Below are 17,722 nucleotides of genomic sequence, written 5' to 3' on the forward strand. Positions count from 1 at the left end.
ACGGCATGGCAGAGATTAGTGGGAAGCCACAGCACTGGGATGTTTTTAAAGAACAGCAGAGGGTAAGTAAAAGGACAATACGGAGAGAAAAGATGAAGTACGAATGTAAGCTAGCCAATAATATAAAAGAGTTTCTATGGATATGTAAAGAGTAAGAAAGAGACAAGAGTGGATGTTGGGCTGCTGGAGAATGATGCAGGAGGAGTGAGAATGGGGAACAAAGAAATGGCAGAGGAATCACTTTTTTGCATCAGTCTTCACAGTGGAAGATACCAGCAGTGTGCCTGTAATCCTGGAGAGTCAGGGGGGGGGGGGAGGTTAGTGGAGTGGTGATTACTGAGGTGCTGGCTCTGGAGAAGGTCCAGAGAAGGTTTACAAGTAGAGGAAAAGATTGAACTTTATTGCCTTCCATCACAGTGAGGCTCGTGGAATCCACTGTGGTGGATGTTTATGTTAACTTTTATTTTATGTGGTTGTGTTTCTTGTTGCTTTTCACTGAGTATGGCTGTATGGTAACTCAAATTTCACTGTACCTTAATTGGTACATGTGACAATAAACTGACCTTGAAACCTTGAAATCTTGAATGATCCCAGGAATGAGTGGGTTAGCATATGATGAGTGTTTGTCAGCACTGGGCCTGTACTCGCTGGAGTTTAGAAGAATGAGGGGGGACCTCATTGAAACACACAGAATAGTGAAAGGTTTGGACAGAGTGGATGTGGAGAGGATGTTTCCACTAGTGGGAGAGTCCAGGAGCAGGGGGTTACAGCCTCAGAATTAAAGGGCACTCTTTTAGAAAGGAGGTGAGGAGGAATTTTTTTAGTCAGAGGGTAGTTAATCTGTGGAACTCATTGCCACAGAGGGCTGTGGAGGCCGTCAGTGGATATTTTTAAGGCAGAGACAGACAAATTCTTGATTAGAACGGGTATCAAGGGTTATAGGGAGAAGGCAGGAAAATGGGATTAGGTGGCAGAGATCAGCTGTGATTGAATGGCGGAGTGGACTCGACGGGCCGAATGGCCTAATTCTACTCCTATAACTTGTGAACTTGTGATCTTGCCATCCTCTTTTATATTATTGGCTAGCCTACCTTCATATTTAATCTTTTCTCCCCGTATTGCCTTTTTAGTTCCCCTCTGTTGTTCTTTAAAAGCTTCCCAATCCTCTGGCTTCCCACTAATCTTTGCAATGTTATACGCCTTCTCTTTTAGTTAATATTGTCCTTGACTTCCCTTGTCAGCCACGGTCGCCTCTTTCTCCCCCTAGAATCTTTCTTCCTCTTTAGAATGAAAAGATCCTGCATCTTCCGGATTATTCCCAAAATTCCTGCCATTGCTGTTCCACCGTCATCCCTGCTGGGGTCCCATTTCAGTCAACTTTGGCCAGCTCCCCCCTCATGCCTCCACAACCCCTTTGCCCAGTTGCAATACCGACACATCTGATTCCACCATCACCCTCTGCATGAAGCCAATTCTCCATCCATTCAGCTCTCTCTCCCTGCATCCCATGTGATCTAACCTTCCAGAGCTGCCACCATGTGGAACCGTCAAATGCCGTGCTGAAGTCCATGTACACAACATCTACGGCCTTGCCCTGTTCAACCTTCTTGGTAACTTAATAGTTTAGAGATCCAGTAGGGAAATAAACCCTTCGGCCCAATAAGACCATGTTGACCATCGATCTCTCGTTCATACTGGTTCTGTGTATCCCACTTTCTCATCCACTCCCTACACATTAGGGCCAATTTATTATCTGCTCCGTTTGAGTAGCATGCAAAACAAAGCTTTTCACTGTAGCTCAGAACACGTGACAATAATAAACCGAAACCAAGTGTTAGCAGAGTAGGGGCTGCACTTTTGTAAATGCACTAATGCACTAATGCACTAATGCAACCAGTCTGAAGAAAGGTCCTGACCCGAAACGTCACCTATCCATGCTCCCTGCGGCGTTTTGTGAATAAATACAGTGAAAGGCTTAGTTTTGCATACACCCCAGTAAAATCACACAGCACACCTCACCTGGGCCGCACACAGACCGCGCCACATTCCTGGCGCCGTCAAAGGTACAACAAGTTTTCATTTTAAAGATAAAAACGCGGTAACAGGCCCTTCGGCCCACCAAGTCCGCGCCGACCAACGATCCCCGCACACTAACACTGCCCTACACACTGCGGGGGGCTGCGCGGAGTTGCTGGAGGGGGGGTTGTGGGGGAAGTTGCGGGACTGCGGGGGGTTGCGGCTGGGAATACAGGGATGGTGTTTGTTTCCGCAGGGAGGGGGTGAAGAAGAAGCTGCCGCCCACGGACTCGGCGAACGGCGTGTGTGGCCGCCGCGACGCGCATTACTGCGCGGTCTGCAACGACTTTGCTTCAGGCTATCACTACGGCGTGTGGTCGTGCGAGGGCTGCAAGGCGTTCTTCAAACGCAGCATCCAAGGTGGGGAGGTGGGGGATGGGGGATGGGGGGAGGGGGGGAGGGGTGGGAGGGGTGGGAGGGGGGAGGGTGGAGGAGGGATGGGGGGTGGGTGGAGGAGGGAGGGGGGGTGGGGGGGAGGGCCTACAGCGCCCCCCAGGCCTAATACGGGACAAACCAATTTAGCCCAAAATACGGGATGTCCCGGCTAATAGTTGGCAACCCTACTAAGGGGTAACCTGATTAGTAAGTTTGCAGATATTTATTCACAAAGTGCTGGAGTAACTCAGCAGGTCAGGCATCATCTCAGGAGAGAAGGAATGGGTGACGTTTCGGGTCGAGACCCTTCTTCAGACTGATGTCAGGGGGCCGGGACAAAGGAAGGATATAGGTGGAGACAGGAAGATAGAGGGAGATCTGGGAAGGGGGAGGGGAAGAGAGGGACAGAGGAACTACCTAAAGTTGGAGAAGTCGATGTTCATACCACTGGGCTGCAAGCTGCCCAGGCGAAATATGAGGTGCTGTTCCTCCAATTTCCGGTGGACCTCACTATGGCACTGGAGGAGGCCCATGACAGAAAGGTCAGACTGGGAGTGGGAGGGGGAGTTGAAGTGCTTGGCCACCGGGAGATCAGTTTGGTCAATGCGGACCAAGCGCAGGTGTTGAGCGAAGCGATCGCCGAGCCTGCGTTTGGTTTCGCCGATGTAAGTAAGTTGACATCTAGAGCAGCGGATACAATAGATGAGGTTGAAGGAGGTGCAGGTGAACCTTTAGATAATAAAGATGGTTGTCAAATATTGCAGCAGGATCTTGATAAATTGGATAGCAGGTGAGGGGCAGGTAGTGTAGAGAAAGCAGGGACTCTGCAGAAGGACCTGGACAGGTTGGGAGAGTGCGCAGAGAAGTGGCAGGTGGAATATAGTGTGGCAGAGTGTGGAGTCATGCATTTTGGTAGTCGGAATAAAGGCGAAGACTATTTTCTAAGTGGGGAGAGAATTCAGAAATTAGAGGGGCAAAAGGACTTGGGAGCTGGTGCAGGATTCCCAGAAATGTAATCTGCAAACCGAATCAGTAGTAAAGAAAGCAAACTCAATGCTTGCATTTATTTCAAGAGGGCTTGTGTACAAAAACCGGGAATGTAATGCTGAGGCTGTATAAGGTGCTGGTCAGGCCACATTTGGAGTATTGTGGGCAATATTGAGCACCATATCTGAGGAAGGATGTGCTGGCTCATTCTGAATAGTGAAAGGCTTGGATAGAGTGGATGTGAAGATGATGTTTCCACTAGTGGGAGACTCTAAGACTGGAGGTCATAGCGTCAGAATTAAAGGATGTTCCTTTAGGAAGGAGATGAGGAGGAATTTCTTTAGGCAGAGGGTGGTGAATCTGTGGAATTCTTTGCCACAGAAGGCTGTGGAGACCAAGTCAGTGGATATTTTTAAGGCAGAGACAGATAGATTCTTGATTAGTGCGGGTGTCAGGGGTTATGGGGAGAAGACAGGAGAATGGAGTCAGGAGGGAGAGATAGATCAGCCATGATTAAATGGGGGAGTAGACATGAAGGGCCGAATGGCCTAATTCTGCTCTGATCACTTATGACCTTATGATTGGGCAGGTGGGCTGATGAATGGCAAATGCAGTTTAATACAGAGATGCATGTAGTTGCATTTTGGGAAGTCTAACCAGGGCAGAGCTCTGGTGAGTGTTGTGGAGCAGAAGGATCTAGGAGTGCCGGTACATCGTTCCCTGAAAGCAGCGTCACAGGTAGATAGGGTGGTCAAGAAGGCTTTTGGCACATTGGCCATCAGTCAGAGTATTGAGAAGTTGGGAGGAAATGTTACGTTTGTGCAAGACGTTGGTGAGGCCGCATTTGGAGTGTTGTGTTCAATTTCGGTCATCCTGCTGTGGGAAAGATGTCATTAAGCTGGAAAGAGTGCAAAGAGTCTGAAGAAGGGTCTCGACCCGAAACGTCACCCATTCCTTCTCTCCCGAGATGCTGCCTGACCTGCTGAGTTACTCCAGCATTTTGTGAATAAATCGATTTGTACCAGCATCTGCAGTTATTTTCTTATAATAAGAGTGCAGAGAAGGTTTATGAGGATGTTGCCAGTGTTGTGATAAGGCAAGGACTATTTTGTTGTATCACATGGACTACTTTGTTTGCCCGCGTAGCAACATGTATATGTGGGAATGGCGTAATATGGGCAGGTGGCCGTGAAATAAACTGAGCCTGGATTTATGCTCAGCTTCAAACCCCTAAATACGTGAACTTGTGGTCATTCCAGAGTCATAACAACGGTATAACAGATACCCGACCACGAAGTACAACAGCCAGGACTCGTGAGCCTGAGCTACAGGGAGAGGTTGGGCAGGCTGGGACTCTATTCCTTGGAGCGCAGGAGGATGAGGGGTGATCTTATAGTGTATAAAATCATGAGGAGAATAGATAGGGTAAATGTACAGAGTTTTGTTTACCTAGAGTAGGGGAATCAAGAACCAGACATAGGTTTAAGGTGAGAGAGTCAACATTTAATAGGAACCTGAGGGGCAACTTTTTCACACACGGTATATGGAACGAGATGCCAGAGGAGGTAGTAAAGGCAGGGACTATAACAACATTTAAGGACTTTTGGACAGGTATGTGGATAGGACATGTTTAGAATGATATGGGCAAACGCGGGCAGGTGGGACTAGTATAGAAGGGGCATGTTGGTCGGCGTTGGCAAGTTGGGCAAAGGGCCAGTTAGTGGGCTGTACGACTGTGATATTCTGAACCGTAAACGTTAGACAGAGTACGTTTACCAGAGCACATTGAGAGCCCCACTGTAACTGGTGTAGAGTCATAGAGTGAAACAGTGTGGAAACAGGCCCTTCGGCCCAACTCACCCACACTGGCCAACAATGTTCCAGCTACACGTCCCACCTGCCTGCGCTTGGTCCATAACCCCAAACCTGTCCTATCCATGTACCTATCCAACTGTTTCTTAAACAATGGGATAGTCCCAGCCTCAACTACCTCCTCTGGCAGCTTGTTCCATACACCCACCACCCCCTGTGTGAAAAAGTTACCCTTCGGATTCCTATTAAATCTTTTCCCCTTCACCTTGAACCTATGTCCTCTGGTCCTCGATTCCCCTACTCTGGGCAAGTGACTCTGTGCATCTACCTGATCTATTCCTCTTGTGATTTTGTACACCTCTATAAGATCTCCCCTCTTCCTCCTAAGCTCCATGGAATAGAGATCCAGCCTGCTCAACCTCTCCCTATAGCTCACACCCTCCAGTCCTGGCATCCTCTAGTCCTGGTGCTAGCTCAAAGGGCCGAATGGCCTACTCCTGCACCCATTGTCTATTGTCTATAACAACATAAATCTTTTCTGGACCCTTTCAAGCTTGACAATATCTGTCCTTTAACACGGTTCCAGAATGAACACAATATTCTAAATGTGATCTCGTGGTAAACGTGGTGCAGTTGTACTCTTTTGTAAAAGTAGAGCAGGACTTCCATCTGATGGAGTTGTGTTGATGGTGTCCATGGCAACCAACAGCTTCTGCCCAATGGTCTAAGTGCTACAGATAATCTGCACCCATAACCTATACTTGAGGAACCACTTTTCAAAATGATTTAATTTTAGTTAAGCTTCACTTTGGCTGCCAGCGTTCAACCCTGCCTCAATTTGCCAGGAGTGGATCACTGGCGGTATAACTGTGCAGAGAACATGTGGAGCGAGCTGCCGGAGGAGGTAGTTGAGGCAGGGACTATCGCAACCTTTAAGAAACAGACAGGTACATGGATAGGACAGGTGTCGAGAGATATGCGGGCAGGTGGGACTAGTGTGGATGGGACGTGTTGGTCGATGTGGGCAAGTTGGACCGAGGGCCTGTTTCCACGCTGTGTGTCTCTACGCGTCACTGTTTAGTCCGGGTCACTGTGCAAGTGTACAGATCTTATAGAATTATGCAGCATGGTACCAGAACCTTCTGTCCAACTTGTCCATGCCAACCAACTTGGCTAACAATGCTAGTCCCACCAGCCCAGGTTTGGCCCATGTCCCTCTAAACTTTTCCTATCCATGCACCTGTCCAAATGTCTTTTAGCCTCTGGCAGTTCGGTCCATATACCCACCACTCTCTGTGTGGAAAAGATGCCCCTCAGGTTCCTATTAAATCTTTCCCCCCTCACCTTAAACTTATGTCTATTTTAGAGATACAGCATGAAAACAGAACCTTCAGCCCACCAAGTCCCCACCGACCAGCAATCCTCCGCACACAGAAAATACAGAAAAATAGGTGCAGGAGGAGGCCATTCAGCATCTGCAGTTATTTTCTTATAATAAGAGTGCAGAGAAGGTTTATGAGGATGTTGCCAGTGTTGTGATAAGGCACGGACTATTTTGTTGTATCACATGGACTACTTTGTTTGCCCGCGTAGCAACATGTATATGTGGGAATGGCGTAATATGGGCAGGTGGCCGTGAAATAAACTGAGCCTGGATTTATGCTCAGCTTCAAACCCCTAAATACGTGAACTTGTGGTCATTCCAGAGTCATAACAACGGTATAACAGATACCCGACCACGAAGTACAACAGCCAGGACTCGTGAGCCTGAGCTACAGGGAGAGGTTGGGCAGGCTGGGACTCTATTCCTTGGAGCGCAGGAGGATGAGGGGTGATCTTATAGTGTATAAAATCATGAGGAGAATAGATAGGGTAAATGTACAGAGTTTTGTTTACCTAGAGTAGGGGAATCAAGAACCAGACATAGGTTTAAGGTGAGAGAGTCAACATTTAATAGGAACCTGAGGGGCAACTTTTTCACACACGGTATATGGAACGAGATGCCAGAGGAGGTAGTTGAGGCAGGGACTATAACAACATTTAAGGACTTTTGGACAGGTACGTGGATAGGACATGTTTAGAATGATATGGGCCAAATGCGGGCAGGTGGGACTAGTATAGAAGGGGCATGTTGGTCGGCGTTGGCAAGTTGGGCAAAGGGCCAGTTAGTGTGCTGTACGACTGTGATATTCTGAACCGTAAACGTTAGACAGAGTACGTTTACCAGAGCACATTGAGAGCCCCACTGTAACTGGTGTAGAGTCATAGAGTGAAACAGTGTGGAAACAGGCCCTTCGGCCCAACTCACCCACACTGGCCAACAATGTTCCAGCTACACGTCCCACCTGCCTGCGCTTGGTCCATAACCCCAAACCTGTCCTATCCATGTACCTATCCAACTGTTTCTTAAACAATGGGATAGTCCCAGCCTCAACTACCTCCTCTGGCAGCTTGTTCCATACACCCACCACCCCCTGTGTGAAAAAGTTACCCTTCGGATTCCTATTAAATCTTTTCCCCTTCACCTTGAACCTATGTCCTCTGGTCCTCGATTCCCCTACTCTGGGCAAGTGACTCTGTGCATCTACCTGATCTATTCCTCTTGTGATTTTGTACACCTCTATAAGATCTCCCCTCTTCCTCCTAAGCTCCATGGAATAGAGATCCAGCCTGCTCAACCTCTCCCTATAGCTCACACCCTCCAGTCCTGGCATCCTCTAGTCCTGGTGCTAGCTCAAAGGGCCGAATGGCCTACTCCTGCACCCATTGTCTATTGTCTATAACAACATAAATCTTTTCTGGACCCTTTCAAGCTTGACAATATCTGTCCTTTAACACGGTTCCAGAATGAACACAATATTCTAAATGTGATCTCGTGGTAAACGTGGTGCAGTTGTACTCTTTTGTAAAAGTAGAGCAGGACTTCCATCTGATGGAGTTGTGTTGATGGTGTCCATGGCAACCAACAGCTTCTGCCCAATGGTCTAAGTGCTACAGATAATCTGCACCCATAACCTATACTTGAGGAACCACTTTTCAAAATGATTTAATTTTAGTTAAGCTTCACTTTGGCTGCCAGCGTTCAACCCTGCCTCAATTTGCCAGGAGTGGATCACTGGCGGTATAACTGTGCAGAGAACATGTGGAGCGAGCTGCCGGAGGAGGTAGTTGAGGCAGGGACTATCGCAACCTTTAAGAAACAGACAGGTACATGGATAGGACAGGTGTCGAGAGATATGCGGGCAGGTGGGACTAGTGTGGATGGGACGTGTTGGTCGATGTGGGCAAGTTGGACCGAGGGCCTGTTTCCACGCTGTGTGACTCTAGGCGTCACTGTTTAGTCCGGGTCACTGTGCAAGTGTACAGATCTTATAGAATTATGCAGCATGGTACCAGAACCTTCTGTCCAACTTGTCCATGCCAACCAACTTGGCTAACAATGCTAGTCCCACCAGCCCAGGTTTGGCCCATGTCCCTCTAAACTTTTCCTATCCATGCACCTGTCCAAATGTCTTTTAGCCTCTGGCAGTTCGGTCCATATACCCACCACTCTCTGTGTGGAAAAGATGCCCCTCAGGTTCCTATTAAATCTTTCCCCCCTCACCTTAAACTTATGTCTATTTTAGAGATACAGCATGAAAACAGAACCTTCAGCCCACCAAGTCCCCACCGACCAGCAATCCTCCTCACACAGAAAATACAGAAAAATAGGTGCAGGAGGAGGCCATTCAGCCCTTCGAGCCAGCACCCCCATTCAACATGATCATGGCTGATCATCTAAAATCAGTACCCATTCCTGCTTTTTCCCCATATCTCTTGATTCTATTAGCCCCAAGAGCAAATCTAACTCTCTCTCGAAAACATCCAGTGAATTGGCCTCCACTGCCCTCTGTGGCAGAGAATTCCACAGATTCACAACTCTCTGGGTGAAAAAGGTTTTTCCTCATCTCAGTCCTAAATAGCCTACCCCTTATTCTTAAACTGTGACCCCTGGTTCTGGACTCCCCCAACATGGGGAACATTTTTTCTGCATCTAGCCTGTCCAATCCCTTAAGAATTTTATACGTCTCTATAGCATCCCTTCTCATCTTTCTAAACGCCGTGAATACAAGCCCAGTCGAGCCATTCTTTCATCATATGTCGGTACACTAGCACAATACTACACACTAGGGGCAATTTACAATCTTTACAGAAGCCAATTAATCTGTAGATCTGTACGTCTTTGGAGTGTGGGAGGAAAGCAGAGCACCCATAGGGTCACACAGAGAACGTGCAAACTCCGTATAGACAGCACCCGTACTCAGGATGGAACCCGGGTCTCTGGCGCTGTGAGGCAGCAACTCCACCGATGCGCCACCGTGCCGCCCTCTGGTTGCTGATACCCCCACCCTGGGGAAAACACTTCTGTTGTTCACCATGTCCCTCTATCACGTCACCACTCCAGAACACCCAGCCTATCCACTCTCTCATTACTCAACCCCTCGTGAACCTCCTCTGCATCCTTTTCACCTGAATGACATCCTTCCAAAAGCTGGGTGACCAGAACTGGACAAAATACCATGTGCAAGGGCAGCACAGTGGCACAGCGGGAGAACCAGGTTCAATCCTGACCTCGGCTACTCACTATGTCAAGTCATAAGGTCATAAGTGATAGGCGTAGAATTAGGCCATTCAGCCCATCAAGTCTACTCCGCCATTCAATCATGGCTGATCTATCTCTCCCTCCTAACCCCATTCTCCTGCCTTCTCCCCATAACCCGACACCCGTACTAATCAAGAATCTATCTATCTCTGCCTTTAAAATATCCACTGACTTGGCCTCCACAGCCTTCTGCGGGAAAGAATTCCACAGATTCACCACCCTCTGACAAAAATCTATCTATGCCTTGACTAGTCCTAGACTCTCCTACTAGTGGAAACATCCTCTCCACATCCACTCTATCCAGGCCTTTCACTATTCTGTATGTTTCAATGAGGTCCCCCCTCATTCCTCTAAACTCCAGTGAGTACAGGCCCAGTGCCGACAAACGCTCATAGGTTAACCCACTCATTCCTGGGATCATTCTTGCAAATCTCCTCTGGACCCTCTCCAGAACCAGCACATCCTTGTACCGAATGACAAATAAAGCTCTGTATTCTGTATTCTGTATCCTTTCTCAGATATGGTGCCCAATATTGCTCACAATACTCCAAATGCGGCCTGACCAGCGCCTTATAGAGCCTCAGCATTACATCCCTGTTTTTGTACACAAGCCCTCTTGAAATAAATGCTGGCATTGAGTTTGCTTTCTTTACTACAGATTCCACTTGCAGATTAACCTTTTGGGAATCCTGCACCAGCTCCCAAGTCCCTTTGCACCTCCGATTTCTGGATTCTCTCCCCATTTACAAAATGGTCTACGCCTTTATTCCGACGACCAAAATGCATGACCACACTTTGTTACACTATCTTCCATCTGCCACTTCTCTGCCCACTCTCCCAACCTGTCCAAGTCCTTCTGCAGAGTCCCTGCTTTCTCTACACTACCTGCCCCTCCACCTATTTTCGTGTCATCCGCAAACTTGGCCACAAAGCCTTCAATCCCCTCGTTCAAATCATGAATATACAACGTGAAGAGTAACGGCCCCAGCACCGAGCCTTGCGGAACTCCACTGGTCACTGGCAGCCACCCAGTGAAAGCCCCCTTTACTGCCACTCTTTGCCCTCTGCCATCCAGCCAGCCTGCTGTCCATGCCAGTATCTGCCCTTTGATACCGTGGACTCTCATGTTCCTTAGCAGCCTCACATGTGGCACCTTATCAAAGGCTTTCTGAAAATCTAAGTGAACAACATCTACTGGCTCTCCTTTGTCTGTCCTGCTATTGACTTCTTCAAAGAATTCCAGCAGATTTGGGCCCCATATCTGAGGAAGGATGTGCTGGCTCTGGAGAAGGTCCAGAGGAGGTTTACAAGAATGAGCCCAGGAATGAGTGGGTTAACATATGATGAGCATTTATCGGCACTGGGCCTGTACTCGCTGGAGTTTAGAAGGATGAGGGGGGACCTCTTTGAAACTTACAGAATAATGAGCGGCCTGGATAGAGTGGATGTGGAGAGGATGTTTCCACTAGTGGGAGAGTCTAGGACTAGAGGTCGTAACTTCAGAATTAAAGGACGCTCTTTTAAAAAGGTGAGGAGGAAGTTCTTTAGTCAGAGGGTGGTGAATCTGTGCAACTCGTTGCCACAGAGGGCCGTGGAGGCCGACAGTAGATATTTTGAAGGCAGAGATAGACAAGTTCTTGATTAGAACGGGTTATTTGGAGAAGGCAGGAAAATGGGATTAGGAGGCAGAGATCAGCCATGATTGAATGGCGGAGTGTAGACTCGATGGGCCAAATGGCCTAATTCTACTCCTCTAACTTGTGAATGTGTGAAATTTGTCAGGCAAGACCTCCCCTTCACAAAGCCATGCTGACTTTGGCCTATTCTATCGTGAACTTCTAAGTACTTCGTTACCTCATCCTTGATAACGGACTTCAAAATTGTACCAACCACTGAAGTGACAGACAGAAAGCAAAGAGTGGGGATAGACAATAGACAATAGACAATAGACAATAGGTGCAGGAGTAGGCCATTCAGCCCTTCGAGCCAGCACCGCCATTCAATGCGATCATGGCTGATCACTCTCAATCAGTACCCAGTTCCTGCCTTCTCCCCATACCCCCTCACTCCGCTATCCTTAAGAGCTCTATCCAGCTCTCTCTTGAAAGCATCCAACGAACTGGCCTCCACTGCCTTCTGAGGCAGAGAATTCCACACCTTCACCACTCTCTGACTGAAAAGGTTCTTCCTCATCTCCGTTCTAAATGGCCTACCCCTTATTCTTAAACTGTGGCCCCTTGTTCTGGACTCCCCCAACATTGGGAACATGTTTCCTGCCTCTAATGTGTCCAATCCCCTAATTATCTTATATGTTTCAATAAGATCCCCCCTCATCCTTCTAAATTCCAGTGTATACAAGCCCAATCGCTCCAGCCTTTCAACATACGACAGTCCCGCCATTCCGGGAATTAACCTAGTGAACCTACGCTGCACGCCCTCCATAGCAAGAATATCCTTCCTCAAATTTGGAGACCAAAACTGCACACAGTACTCCAGGTGCGGTCTCACCAGGGCCCGGTACAACTGTAGAAGGACCTCTTTGCTCCTATACTCAACTCCTCTTGTTACGAAGGCCAACATTCCATTGGCTTTCTTCACTGCCTGCTGTACCTGCATGCTTCCTTTCATTGACTGATGCACTAGGACACCCAGATCTCGTTGAACTCCCCCTCCTCCTAACTTGACACCATTCAGATAATAATCTGCCTTTCTATTCTTACTTCCAAAGTGAATAACCTCACACTTATCTACATTAAACTGCATCTGCCATGTATCCGCCCGCTCACACAACCTGTCCAAGTCACCCTGCAGCCTTATTGCATCTTCCTCACAATTCACACTACCCCCCAGCTTAGTATCATCTGCAAATTTGCTAATGGTACTTTTAATCCCTTCGTCTAAGTCATTAATGTATATTGTAAATAGCTGGGGTCCCAGCACAGAACCTTGCGGTACCCCACTGGTCACTGCCTCCCATTCCGAAAGGGACCCATTTATCCCCACTCTTTGCTTTCTGTCTGTCAACCAATTTTCTATCCATGTCAGTACCCTACCCCCAATACCATGTGCCCTAATTTTGCCCACTAATCTCCTATGTGGGACCTTGTCGAAGGCTTTCTGAAAGTCGAGGTACACCACATCCACTGACTCTCCCCTGTCAATTTTCCTAGGCAGGAAATGGTTTTGGGTAGACTGATGGGACTGAAGGCTGATAAATCCCCAGGGCCTGATGGTCTGCATCCCAGAGTACTTAAGGAGGTGGCTCTAGAAATAGTGGAAGCATTGGAGATCATTTTTCAATGTTCTATAGATTCAGGATCAGTTCCTGTGGATTGGAGGATAGCAAATGTTATCCCACTTTTTAAGAAAGGAGGGAGAGAGAAAACGGGTAATTATAGACCAGTTAGTCTGACATCAGTGGTGGGGAAGATGCTGGAGTCAATTATAAAAGACGAAATTGCTGAGCATTTGGATAGCAGTAACGGGATCATTCCAAGTCAGCATGGATTTACGAAGGGGAAATCATGCTTGACAAATCTACTGGAATTTTTTGAGGATGTAACTAGGAAAATTGACAAGGGAGAGTCAGTGGATGTGGTGTACCTCGACTTTCAGAAAGCCTTCGACAAGGTCCCACATAGGAGATTAGTGGGCAAAATTAGGGCACATGGTATTGGGGGTAGGGTACTGACATGGATAGAAAATTGGTTGACAGACAGAAAGCAAAGAGTGGGGATAAATGGGTCCCTTTCGGAATGGCAGGCAGTGACCAGTGGGGTACCGCAAGGTTCGGTGCTGGGACCCCAGCTATTTACGATATACATTAATGACTTAGACGAAGGGATTAAAAGTACCATTAGCAAATTTGCAGATGATACTAAGTTGGGGGGTAGTGTGAATTGTGAGGAAGATGCAATAAGGCTGCAGGGTGACTTGGACAGGTTGTGTGAGTGGGCGGATACATGGCAGATGCAGTTTAATGTAGGTAAGTGTGAGGTTATTCACTTTGGAAGTAAGAATAGAAAGGCAGATTATTATCTGAATGGTGTCAAGTTAGGAGGAGGGGGAGTTCAACGAGATCTGGGTGTCCTAGTGCATCAGTCAATGAAAGGAAGCATGCAGGTTCAGCAGGCAGTGAAGAAAGCCAATGGAATGTTGGCCTTCGTAACAAGAGGAGTTGAGTATAGGAGCAAAGAGGTCCTTCTACAGTTGTACCGGGCCCTGGTGAGACCGCACCTGGAGTACTGTGTGCAGTTTTGGTCTCCAAATTTGAGGAAGGATATTCTTGCTATGGAGGGCGTGCAGCGTAGGTTCACTAGGTTAATTCCCGGAATGGCGGGACTGTCGTATGTTGAAAGGCTGGAGCGATTGGGCTTGTATACACTGGAATTTAGAAGGATGAGGGGGGATCTTATTGAAACATATAAGATAATTAGGGGATTGGACACATTAGAGGCAGATAACATGTTCCCAATGTTGGGGGAGTCCAGAACAAGGGGCCACAGTTTGAGAATAAGGGGTAGGCCATTAGAACGGAGATGAGGAAGAACTTTTTCAGTCAGAGGGTGGTGAAGGTGTGGAATTCTCTGCCTCAGAAGGCAGTGGAGGCCAGTTCGTTGGATGCTTTCAAGAGAGAGCTGGATAGAGCTCTTAAGGATAGCGGAGTGAGGGGGTATGGGGAGAAGGCAGGAACGGGGTACTGATTGAGAGTGATCAGCCATGATCGCATTGAATGGCGGTGCTGGCTCGAAGGGCTGAATGGCCTACTCCTGCACCTATTGTCTATTGTCTATTGTCCTCAAAAAATTCCAGTAGATTTGTCAAGCATGATTTCCCCTTCGTAAATCCATGCTGACTCGGAATGATCCCGTTACTGCTATCCAAATGCTCAGCAATTTCGTCTTTTATAATTGACTCCAGCATCTCCCCCACCACTGATGTCAGACTAACTGGTCTATAATTACCCGTTTTCTCTCTCCCTCCTTTCTTAAAAAGTGGGATAACATTTGCTATCCTCCAATCCACAGGAACTGATCCTGAATCTATAGAACATTGAAAAATGATCTCAATGCTTCACTATTTCTAGAGCCACCTCCTTAAGTACCCTGGGATGCAGACCATCAGGCCCTGGGGATTTATCAGCCTTCAGTCCCATCAGTCTACCCAAAACCATTTCCTGCCTAATGTGGATTTCCTTCAGTTCCTCCATCACCCTAGGTTCTCCAGCCCCTAGAACATAAAAGGGTCCCTTCAGAATGGCAGGCAGTAACTAGTGGGGTACCGCAAGGCTCAGTGCTGGGACCGCAGCTATTTACAATATACATTAATGACTTGGATGAAGGGATTAAAAGTACCATTAGCAAATTTGCAGATGATACAAAGCTGGGTGGTAGTGTGAACTGTGAGGAAGATGCTATGAGGTTGCAGGGTGACTTGGACAGGTTGTGTGAGTGGGCGGATGCATGGCAGATGCAATTTAATGTGCATAAGTGTGAGGTTATCCACTTGGTGGTAAGAATAGGAAGGCAGAGTATTATCTGAATGGTGTCAAGTTAGGAACAGGGGACGTACAACGAGATCTGGGTGTCCTAGTGCATCAGTCACTGAAAGGAAGCATGCAGGTACAGCAGGCAGTGACGAAAGCCAATGGAATGTTGGCCTTCATAACAAGAGGAGTTGAGTATAGGAGCAAAGAGGTCCTTCTGCAGTTGTACAGGGCCCTAGTAAGACCGCACCTGGAGTACTGTGTGCAGTTTTGGTCTCCAGATTTGAGGAAGGATATTCTTGCTATTGAGGACGCGCAGCGTAGATTTACTAGGTTAATTCCCGGAATGGCGGGACTAACATATGTTGAAAGACTGGAGCGACTAGGCTTGTATACACTGGAATTTAGAAGGATGAGAGGAGATCTTATCGAAGCGTATAAGATTATTAAGGGGTTGGACATGTTAGAGGCAGGAAACATGTTCCCAATGTTGGGGGGAGTCCAGAACAAGGGGCCACAGTTTAAGAATAAGGGTAGGCCATTTAGAACTGAGATGAGGAGAAACTTTTTCAGTCAGAGAGTTGTGAATCTGTGGAATTCTCTGCCTCAGAAGGCAGTGGAGGCCAATTCTCTGAATGCATTCAAGAGAGAGCTGGATAGAGCTCTTAAGGATAGCGGAGTCAGGGGGTATGGGGAGAAGGCAGGACGGGGTACTGATTGAGAATGATCAGCCATGATCACATTGAATGGCGGTGCTGGCTCGAAGGGCCGAATGGCCTTCTCCTGCACCTATTATCTATTGTCTATTGGTGTCTTCCACTGTGAAGACTGATGCAAAAAAGTTATTCAACTCCTCTGCCATTTCTTTATTCCCCATGATCACCTCTCCTGCATCATTCTCCAGCGGTCCAATGTCCCACTCTCGCCTCTTTCTTGCTCGTTATATAACTGAAGATAGTTTTGCTATCCTTTTTGATATTATTGGCTAGCTTACCTTTATATTTCATCTTTTCTCCCCGTATTGCCTTTTTAGTTCCCCTCTGTTGTTCTTTAAAAGCTTCCCAATCCTCTGGCTTCCCACTAATCTCTGCCGGGTTATACACCTTCTCTTTTAGTTTTATATTGTCCTTGACTTCCCTTGTCAGCCACGGTCGCCTCTTTCTCCCCCCAAGAAACTTTCTTCCTCTTTGGAATGAAAAAATCCTGCATTTTCTGGATTATTCCCAGAAATTCCTGCCATTGCTGTTCCACCGTCATCCCTGCTGGGGTCCCTTTCCAGTCAACTTTGGCCAGCTCCCCCCTCATGCCTCCACAGTCCCCTTTGTCCAGCTGCATTACCGACACATCTGATATCACCATCACCCCCTCAAAATGCAGGTTAAAGCTTATCATGTCGTGGTCACTACCTCCTATTGGTTCCTTTACCTTGAGGTAAACTCATTGTCAAATGAATGCAGATGTTGGTCTGGACATTGTAGAACGGATCCAGATGTTGGTGTGAAGGACATTGTCAAATGAATGCAGATGTTGGTCTGGACATTGTCACATGAATGCAGATGTTGGTGTGTAGGACTTTGTGAAACATACAGATGTTGGTCTGGACATTGTAGAACAGGTCCAGATGTTGGTGTGAAGGACATTGTCAGGTGAATGCAGATGTTGAGAGAACAGACCTAGGTAAACAAATGCAGATATTGGTGTGAAGGATTCCAAATGACTGCTTTTATTGGGGATTGCAATGATGAAACCACTGGAACAGTGGACTGGTGAAGCGTTTGATAACAGACGGATGAAAATGTAGGTGGTTGGATTAGTAAGCTTGCACTAGGCAACACCGTTAAAAAATCTTGTACTTAATATAATTGTATTTATGTATTTATTTGTTTTTGCATTTATTGCATATATGTTTGTACGCACCGTCAGGATTGGCTATTTTTTAATTTCGTTGTACTCGTTGCAATGACAATAAATGAATATTATTATTATTATTATTATTATTATTATTGATGGAGTTACAGACAGTGAAGGCTGACAAAGGATACTGATCAGTTACAGTGTGTGGGGGTGGGGCCACACAAAGTGTAATCCGAGCTAGTGTGAAGTGGTGTACTTTGGGAGGTCAAAATATATAGTTAATGACATGACCCTGAAGAGCATTGATGTATGGAGGGATCTTGGGATCCAATCAAGTAGATGGGACTGTGTAAGGAACAACTGCAGATGCCAGTTTAAATCGAAGGTAGACACTAAATACTGGAGTAACTCAGCGGGTCAGGCAGCATCACTGGAGAGAAGGAATGGGTGACATTTCAGGTCGAGACCCTTCTTCAGACTGATGTCGGGAA

The 17,722-nt window shown here is 47.2% G+C and overlaps 1 protein-coding gene across 1 annotated transcript in view; it reads left to right on the forward strand.

Moving 5' to 3' along the window:
• LOC144597538 (estrogen receptor beta-like) overlaps positions 1–17,722 on the forward strand; it is a 56,904-nt gene that overhangs the window by 14,008 nt on the left and 25,174 nt on the right. The window contains 1 exon segment of the mRNA XM_078407017.1: positions 2,273–2,436. Within this exon segment, the coding sequence (XP_078263143.1) occupies positions 2,273–2,436 (164 nt within the window).

The sequence above is a fragment of the Rhinoraja longicauda genome, chromosome 10 (genome assembly GCF_053455715.1).
Source record: "Rhinoraja longicauda isolate Sanriku21f chromosome 10, sRhiLon1.1, whole genome shotgun sequence".
Classification (NCBI taxonomy): domain Eukaryota; kingdom Metazoa; phylum Chordata; class Chondrichthyes; order Rajiformes; family Arhynchobatidae; genus Rhinoraja; species Rhinoraja longicauda.